General features: G+C 52.0%; 1 protein-coding gene across 2 annotated transcripts; it reads right to left on the bottom strand.

The window, feature by feature from the left end:
* Positions 1-3,145: 3,145 nt before the first annotated feature.
* On the bottom strand, positions 3,146-9,241 carry FBXO27 (F-box protein 27). 2 transcript variants are annotated; one of them, XM_040445920.1, is made up of 5 exons: positions 8,803-9,241; positions 8,536-8,647; positions 8,358-8,453; positions 4,726-4,861; positions 3,146-3,753 (listed from the first exon to the last, which is right to left on the bottom strand). In XM_040445920.1, the coding sequence occupies exons 1-5, from the start codon at positions 9,152-9,154 to the stop codon at positions 3,586-3,588; spliced, it is 864 nt and encodes a 287-aa protein (XP_040301854.1). In that variant the 5' UTR covers positions 9,155-9,241; the 3' UTR covers positions 3,146-3,585. The 2 variants fall into 2 exon arrangements, with proteins under 2 accessions (XP_040301854.1, XP_040301855.1); XM_040445921.1 differs by having other exon boundaries at positions 3,641-3,940.
* Positions 9,242-9,265: the final 24 nt, after the last annotated feature.

Raw genomic sequence — 9,265 nt, 5'->3', positions numbered from 1 at the left:
TAAATAAGTAACTAAATAGGGGCGCCTGGGTGGATCAGTCGGTTAAGCATCCAACTTCGGCTCAGGTCATGATCTCACGGTTCGTGGATCCAAGCTCTGTGCTGACAGTGCAGGGCCTGCTTGGATTCTCTCTCTCCCCCTTTCTCTCTGCCCCTCCCCCACTCTCACTTTCTCTCTCTCTCTTAAAATTAAATAACCTTTAAAAAAATTTACAGGGGCGCCTGGGTGGCTTGGTTGGTTAAGCATCCGACTTCGGCTCAGGTCACGATCTCGCGGTCGGTGGGTTCGAGCCCCGCGTCGGGCTCTGTGCTGACAGCTCAGAGCCTGGAGCCTGTTTCAGATTCTGTGTCTCCCTCTCTCTGTGACCCTCCCCCGTTCATGCTCTGTCTCTCTCTGTCTCAAAAATAAATAAACATTAGGGGCGCCTGGGTGGCGCAGTCGGTTAAGCGTCCGACTTCAGCCAGGTCACGATCTCGCGGTCCGGGAGTTCGAGCCCCGCGTCGGGCTCTGGGCTGATGGCTCAGAGCCTGGACCCTGTTTCCGATTCTGTGTCTCCCTCTCTCTCTGCCCCTCCCCTGTTCATGCTCTGTGTCTCCCTCTCTCTCTGCCCCTCCCCTGTTCATGCTCTGTCTCTCTCTGTCCCAAAAATAAATAAACGTTGAAAAAAAAAAATTGGGGCGCCTGGGTGGCGCAGTCGGTTAAGCGTCCGACTTCAGCCAGGTCACGATCTCGAGGTCCGTGAGTTCGAGCCCCGCGTCAGGCTCTGGGCTGATGGCTCAGAGCCTGGAGCCTGTTTCCGATTCTGTGTCTCCCTCTCTCTCTGCTCCTCCCTTGTTCATGCTCTGTCTCTCTCTGTCCCAAAAATAAATAGACATCGAAAAAAAAATTAAAAAAAAAATTAAAAAAATAAAAAAATAAATAAACATTAAAAAAATATATATAAAAAATAAAAAAATAAAAAAATTTACAAACATAAAAATAAATAAAAAGATTAGTTCTGGGGGGGGGAAACTGCATTGGAGGGCACTTTCCATGTCTTTTTGCAGTAACCCCATAACCCTGTAGTTCACTGCCTTTTTTTTTTTTTTTTTTTTTTTTTTTAAGTAAGCTCTGTGCCCAACGTACAGCTTGAACTCACAACCCTAGATCAAGAGTCACACGCTCTACTGAATGAGCCAGCCAGGTGCCTCCATAGTTAATATTCTTATTCTTCTGCATATATACACCTACCTACCTACCTATATACACATGCACATTCAGAAGGTACTCCAGGATAGAAATACGTGTGTGTGCATAAAGTAGTATCATTTAACTTGGGGGCGCGCGCGCGCGCACACACACACACGTAGGTGTATACATACAATATAGGTGCCAAAGTTAAATTAAATTATATGGCTGCTTGGGGTGCCTGGGTGGCTCAGTCGGTTAAACATCCAACTTCGGCGCAAGTCACGATCTCACAGTTTGTGGGTTCGAGCCCTGCGTCGGACGGTCAGGCTCTGAGCTGACAGCTTGGGGCCTGGAGCCTGCTTCGGGTTCTGTGTCTCTCTCTCTCTCTCTCTGTCCCTCCCCCACTAGCGCTCTGTCCATCTCTCTCTCTCTCTCTCAAAAATAAATTAAATTAAAAAAAAAATTATAAGGGCGCCTGGGTGGCGCAGTCGGTTAAGCGTCCGACTTCAGCCAGGTCACGATCTCACGGTCCGGTCCGTGAGTTCGAGCCCTGCGTCGGGCTCTGGGCTGATGGCTCAGAGCCTGGAGCCTGTTTCCGATTCTGTGTCTCCCTCTCTCTCTGCCCCTCGCCCGTTCATGCTCTGTCTCTCTCTGTCCCAAAAATAAATAAAAAAAAACGTTGAAAAAAAAATTATATTGCTGCCTTTTTTTTTCAAAGCAATGGCCTCTACCTTTTCCTTCCTGTAAATGTTTTTCATATTCCTCATATCCAAATCCCCCCAGTTGACCCAAAAATGCTCTCTAGAGCTGAATTGTCCAAACCAGTCTTTACTCCAGGCCCACACACTCCATCTGGTCACGACTCTTAGGTCTGTTTCAACCTGCCGCAACTCCTTTTTTAAGAAACTGGCAAAAAAAAAAAAAAAAAAGAAAGCCACTTCTGGGCTCGTCTGGTTGCCTCTTTGCCGGTGTTTCCCTTCTATGGAAAGACGGGGCTGAAAGCCTGACCCTCCAAGCGAGCAGTTCTGGGTGGAAAACGGTGAGACCCACTTCATGTGGATCACATCAGAACACCCAGAACATCTAGGGTCTCCTGACTGCCTCACTCAGTAGAGCACGCAACTCTTGGTCTGCGGGTTATGAGTTCAAGCTCCACGCTGGGTGTAGAGATTATTTAAAAATAAAATCTTGGGGTGCCTGGGTGGCTCAGTCGGTTGAGCGTCCGACTTTGGCTCAGGTCATGATCGAGCCCCACATCGGGCTCTCTGCTGTCAGTGCAGAACCTGCTTTGAATCCTGTCCCTCTCTCTCTGCCCATTCCCCCCGAGACTCGCTCGCACTCTCTCTCAAAAATGAACATTTAAAAATAAAATAAAATAAAAATAAAATCTTAAAACAAAGAGAGAGAGACCTAGAACAGATCACTGACCCACCAGCAGTGAGTGAGCCGTGACCCTGGACTGGTGTGAGGACAGCCTAACCCTGGCTCCATCTCGAAAGTCCCAGGGGCACCTGGGTGGCTCAGTCGGTTAAGCATCCGACTTCAGCTCAGGTCATGATCTCACGGTTCACGAGTTCGAGCCCCATGTCGGGCTCTGCGCTGACCACTCAAGAGCCTGGAGCCTGCTTCGGATTCTGGGTCTCCCTCTCCCTCTGCCCCTCCCCCACTCGTGCTCTGTCTCCCTCTCAAAAATAAACGTTAGAAAGTCACAACTGTGTTGCCAGTGTGATTACTGTACCTACATCCACTGTCTGCCTAATACTTTTGACCCTGGTTGAAAATCTTTGTCTGAATCGATGGTTTCCTTGGGGCTTGGGAAATATTACTGTTCTAACGCTTCTGTTCTTTCCTACTGAAACACCTTCTATTGGGGTTTTCTTCTGTAGTTCTCCCTCCTCCACCGGGACAGTTTGTTTTTTCGGACCAAGTAGTAACCAAGACAGTAACATCAGACTCGTACCGAAAAGATCCCAGGTACTTTTGGCAAAATAATAAATGTATTACATACGACCGGCAGGTGGCCGTGGCGGATATATTATTCTCCCAACGTTCGCGAAACGTTTCAAAGTAAAAAATAATTTTATACACCACACAATCCCAGGGGTCCCTGAGGATCTCCAAACGTTTTTTGAGCTAGTTGACTTTCCACTGCGAGATCTGGTCCCAACCCCGAAGCTTCAGGAGGTGAAGTTTGCCACCCAAGGTGGCTGGAATCTTCCCAGCCACAAGGACAAGATTCTACTTCAGAGATGAGGGGGGTGCCCAAAAGGGACCAATGAAACCCCCGAAGCAGAAACAAGAGGAGACAAGGGTAGAGGGGGGTTGGGGTTGAATCAGAGGACCTCCGGGGTGAGGGTGAAGAGCCCTCTCCAGGACCAGCATTCCTGGGTGCTCACCTGTGTCGTCCCCCCTGCCCTACAACAGCAGTAGGTAGATGTGATGGAGGAACTTTCTTCCTTCTAGTAGTTTCCAGAACCTGAAGAGGGGGCCCAGCAGGACCCTCGAATGGATTCTGGAGTATCCAGGATGCCAGGAGGTACATGTCCTTGGTTCATGAGAAGGCCTGGCCAACGGTCCCAGGTTCTGGAAGGCATAGGTCAGGTTGTTTTGCAAGGATAGCGCTCGACTAAGACAGACGGGCCCGCACGACCACGCTGGAGTTGGTCACACGAGCTCCATAGTGACCCGCCCAGAACTGCGTGTCCTGGCCCCAATGTTCGAAGGACACAAAGCGGACGCCTATCTTGATGTCAGAGAACACGTGGGTGACCTGCGGGTAAAGGAGAGATCAGCCTGTTGTGCCACGGCCTTCTTCTCGAAAACTGGGAGTGGGGCTCTCTGGCAGATGGAATCCCACGGTTCCTCATTCTAATTCCCGTCCCCTTGAGCCTGGGTGGGTCTGTCTGTAACCCGGAGGGTGGCGGAAGTGATGCTAAGTGACCGTCGCCAAGTGAGTGCCAAAGCTGGGTCAGAAAAGGCAAGGCAGCTTCTCCTGCATTCTCTAGAACCCTCCTCGAGGGATCCTGAGCCACCAGTAAGCAGTCTGGCTGCCCTGAGGTGGCCATGCCACGAGGAAATCCAAACCAGCCCTGGCAGAGACAACGCACAACAAAGCTCTCTGGGACTCTTGACGAAGCCACCAGCCGCTGTTCACACACACGGGAACCAGAAGCACCCAACAGAGCCCTCCTTATAGAAACCACGAGAAGATGGGGCGCCTGGGAGGCTCAGTCAGTTGAGCGTCTGATTTCAGCTCAGGTCGTGATCTCACGGTTCGTGAGTTCGAGCCCTGCGTCCAGCTCACCGCGGTGGGCGTGGAAGCCGTGGATCCTCTGTCCGCCGCCCCCCACCCCCCCAGCCCCTTCCCCGCTCCCTTGCGCAGGCGCTCTTTCTCTCTCTCAAAAATAAACATTAAATAAAAGAAAGGAAACCACAAGAAGTACCAAAATGACTGCCGTTGACGTAAAGCCACTAAGTTTTGGGGTCATTTGTTATGCAACAGATAACCGTCCCAGGCCCCACCACCCTCTCCCCGTGTCCCTGTCAGAGACTCACCTGAAAGCAGACATTGTTGTTCCACTGCTGGATGGGAACAGGCATAGCAGAGAATTTATCCAGGACCGTCTGGTTGGCATCTAGAAGTTGGACAAGGAGTCGGTACATACAGCCACTGTCGTGTCGGGCTCCCCACCTGTGGAGGGAGGGAGGCCTTGAAGGCTGGACTAGCCCACTTGTCTCTTTGGGTGTCTGCCTGCCTCCCCGCTTCCCCCCCCCCCCCGCAAATGGTCTCCCCATGTATGCAAATCCAAAATTTGCATACACAAATTTTGTAGCACGCCCAGCGTCCCCTGGGAGCTTGGCCCCACTGCAGACCCCATGAAGCAGAATCTGCATTAAACGGAGTTCCCCGGCTGGTCTGCAAGCACATCCGTTTTCTGAACAGTGACCTGGAGCACTGGTCTTCAAGGCACCTCCTCCCATAGTATTAAGGTGACAATGGAAAGTGCTCTTTCTACGTTTAAATGGTGGCAAAAGATGTACCACTGTCCAATGTATACACCGACATTTTACTTTTCCATTTCGTTTTTATTAAAAAAAATGTTTTTGGGGCGCCTGGGTGGCTCAGTCGGTTGAGCGTCCAACTTCAGCTCAGGTCACGATCTCGCGGTCCGTGAGTTCGAGCCCCGCGTCGGGCTCTGGGCTGATGGCTTAGAGCCTGGAGCCTGCTTCCAATTCTGTGTCTCTCTCTCTCTCTCTGCCCCTCCCCCGTTCATGCTCTGTCTCTCTCTGTCTCAAAAATAAATAAAACGTTAAAAAAAATTAAAAAAAAAAGTTTTTAATGTTTATCTGATTTTGAAAGAGAAGGACGGAGCATGAGCAGGGAAGGGGCGGAGAGAGAGGGGGACACGGAATCTGAAGCAGGCTGCAGGCTCCAGGCTCCGAGCCGTCACCACAGAGCCGGATGCGGGGCTCGAACTCATGAACCGTGAGATCATGACCTGAGCCGAAGTCAGCTTAATCCACTGAGCCATCCAGGGGCCCCTGCATGTTAATATTTTAAAAGATAATTTTCATGTCAGTCATTTAAAACGACCAGGGGAGGGGTGCCTGGGTGGCTCAGTCAGTTAAGTGTCTGACTTCGGCTCAGGTCATGATCTCACAGTTCATGAGTTCGAGCCCCGCATCGGGCTCTCTACGTTTAGCGCAGAGCCTGCTTTGGATCCTGTGTCTCCCCCTCTCTCTGCCCCTACCCCACTTGTGCTCTCTCTCAAAAATAAACAAAAAAAAAAAAAAAAAAAGAAGAAGCCAGATACAAATTATATGCCATAGGACTCTCTCTGTCCGGAGTACAAAAATGGACAAAACTTACCTATTCTAACAGAATTCAGGACGGCAACTACTCTCGGGTGTGTAGTGATGGGAAAGGGGCTGGTAACACGGATGTGTTCATTTTGTGATAACTCACTGAGCTGCACACCTAAAATATGTACACTTAAAAAAATAAAATAAAATATGTACCCTTTTGATGCTAGAAGTCAAAGTTTACAACTTAGGGGTAACGGACTACAAAAATACACAAATAAGGGGCGCCTGGGTGGCTCAGTCGGCTGGGCGTGATCTCGCAGCTCATGGGCTCCAATCCCGCGTCGGGCTCTGTGCCGACAGCTCAGAGCCTGGAGCCTGCGGCAGATTCTGTATCTCCCTCTCTCTGCGCCCCCCCTTCTCTCAAAAATGAACATTCAAAAAACTAAAAAAAATACAAGTAAGTTTCTTCCTTCAGAGACTTCACATTGTTCTTAAAATGAGACGTCCGCTCTCCATCTGCCACACAATTTTGTCCTCATGTGATGGTGACATTTTTTTATTTTCTCCTGACTTTTTGGTTGCCCTTTCACACTGCTCTATGCCAACCGCAGACCAAAATGTATATGTGAATAGAAATTAATGGGGGGGGAGGGGCACCTGGGTGGCTCAGTCGGTTAAGCATCCGACTCTTGGTTTTGGCTCAGGTCAGGATCTCACGGTTGTGAGATCGAGCCCCGTGCCCAGCTTCGTGCTGGGTGTGAAGCCTGCTTAAGATTCTGCGTCTCCCTCTGCCTCTCTCCTACTTGGACTTGCTCTTTTTCTCTCAAAAACAAAACAAACAAAAAACAAAAAACAAAAAAAGAAAAAAAGGAAGAAGAAAAAGAAATTAAAAATTTTTTTCCTGTGACCATAAAGCTCTAAGCGTTCAGTTTTCCTTTGGGACTGAATTATTACCCAGTAGTGGTTCCCGGCCTTTGCTGTGGATTGGAATCATCTGGAATTGTTGAAAAGATATTGCATAGAAAAGAATTTAGCCTTGTCCCAAGGTACGGATGGCCTCTGCTCTCAGCTTCTGGGAGGTCATCTCTGGGCCTTTGGAATATTATGGCTGCCGGGAGTTACCTCTGTCTGCCTGGGGACCTTGGGTCATAGTGGATACCCTACCAACATGATTCCAGCGCCGGCTGGCAGAGTGACCGCTTGAAATTAAAAGTGAATTAGGTAAGGCTGAAATTTCAAGCGGTCACTCTGCCTGACTCTCCAGAAGTCTTTACATCCGGGGGGACCACACACCCTAGTGAGGGGCTTGGTTTTTCTGTAAAAACTGGCGGACTGTGAGAAAGGGCCAGGAAAGGACAACCATATGATGCTCCCCTCCGAGATGTGATGTGTAGCTGATAATTTTAGAACAGGGAACACAGCTGTAGCAGACCTGGAACTGCCTCCCTTAAAAATTATCTGGGTCATGTACCCCTTGAAAAGTCTTCAGGTACTCCAGTTTCAAGACCATCACTACAGAGCACGATGAGCTCTGGAGTCAGAGGGGTCTGAGCCTCATGCCAGGTCTCACCGAGCCCCAGCTGTGCCACCAGGGCAAATCGCCTCCTCTTTGGGAACCTCTCAAATGCTCCTGAAACTCTCTTAAAGATCTGAGGTCGTGAAATACACATTCTCACAGGATCAAGGCTCAAAAAACAAAACACTAAAACAGTTCACGCTTATAAAGCGCTGGCTAGGGGCGCCTGGGTGGCACAGTCGGTTAAGCATCCGACTTCAGCCAGGTCACGATCTCACGGTCCGGGAGTTCGAGCCCCGCGTCGGGCTCTGGGCTGATGGCTCGGGGCCTGGAGCCTGTTTCCGATTCTGTGTCTCCCTCTCTCTCTGCCCCTCCCCCGTTCATGCTCTGTCTCTCTCTGTCCCCAAAATAAATAAACGTTGAAAAAAAAAAAATTTAAAGCGCTGGCTATGTACCTGACATGTAACCCTACCTTGTAAAGATGGGGAAACTGAGGCACGCTGTGACTCACCCAAAGCCACAAAGTTGCAGAGCCACGATCTGGACTTGGAAAGTCTGGCTCCAGAATGTAAACTTAGCTAACTATCCTCCAGTGCCTCCTCCTATGGCAAGGAGCATCTCATTCACAGATCAGACTGGTCTAGGCCAAGTCCTCGGTACTTGGATTCCAATCTGGCATCTTGCAATCCAGTTCCCCGGGAGAGGGGTGGAGGAGGGGAGGGGTTAAGTCATTCACCTCCCTGATCTTCACTTTATCTGTCAGGGTTTGCTACAGAAGGCTTAAATGAAGTCACCCATGCAATGGTCACGGCGCGGCGCAGGTGGTCAGAGCTGAGCAAAGGGCTGTTTTTATCATCATACTCACCAGTCGGAGACACAAATCTCAATCTTGCCACTATCTAGCAGCTCTGGCCATAAGCCCTCCTCCTCCAGGTCCAAGACCTGCTTCTTCCGACACCAGCTAGTAAAGAGGGAGAAAGGTCACTAGAACAGGCAGGTCTTGCTCACAACGGCCCTGGCCCTTGCGGGGTAGGGGCATTCACCTGAAGGAAGACACGAAGCAGGTCTGCGAGGGGGCCCCAGGCACCGTTGACCTGTTTACCTCCACCACCCAGCCGTCCCCACCGTGCTGCACCATCCATTTCCGGAGGCCTTCTGTTAAATAAAAAAGGCTTGCGCCCAAGTTCCTCGCCCGCCCACCAGCCGGCCGCCGCCTCCCACCGGCTCCGATGAGGCTCCGCCCCCGGGCCCTCCCACCCGCTCCCGGGTGGTAGACCGCCCCCACCCCCCGCCCAGCCTGCGTTCCCCACCCTGGCCGCAGGGATTGCGGATGAGGTTGCGTCCGATCGGTCGGCGCTCGCAGAAGCGGCCCAGGAGGCAGGGCCGGCCGTCGCGGGCGGGGGGCAGGCAGCTGCGGGCGAGCGGCAGCAGGGCGCCGTGGTCCCGGGCCAGGATGAGCAGCCACAGGGCCTGGCCGTCCACCAGGGCGCGCCAGCCCCGACACACCCGGCGGCAGCACCCCAGCAGCGTGCGTGGGGGCACGTGGCTCAGCACCACCAGGAGCAGCTCGGGCGGCAGTTGGCTCAGGTCCAGCGCCTCCTCGGGTTCGGGCTCCGGCGCGGGGACCCGGGCGGGCCGACCCCTGGAGGCCGAGGCGCCCATGTTCCCCACCCCGCGCCAGGCGCGGCGTTGACTGCGGGAGGGTAAGGTCGAGGAGTCAGGGGCCCGCAGCCACGGCGGCGCGCGCGCGCGCGCGCAGCCTCCGCCGGCCCC

The sequence above is a fragment of the Herpailurus yagouaroundi genome, unplaced genomic scaffold (assembly GCF_014898765.1).
Source record: "Herpailurus yagouaroundi ecotype Mexico unplaced genomic scaffold, PumYag 194, whole genome shotgun sequence".
In the NCBI taxonomy this organism is placed as follows: Eukaryota; Metazoa; Chordata; class Mammalia; order Carnivora; family Felidae; genus Herpailurus; species Herpailurus yagouaroundi.
Note: the sequence above shows the minus strand (reverse complement) of the source record. Positions and strands in the feature narration are given on the sequence as shown.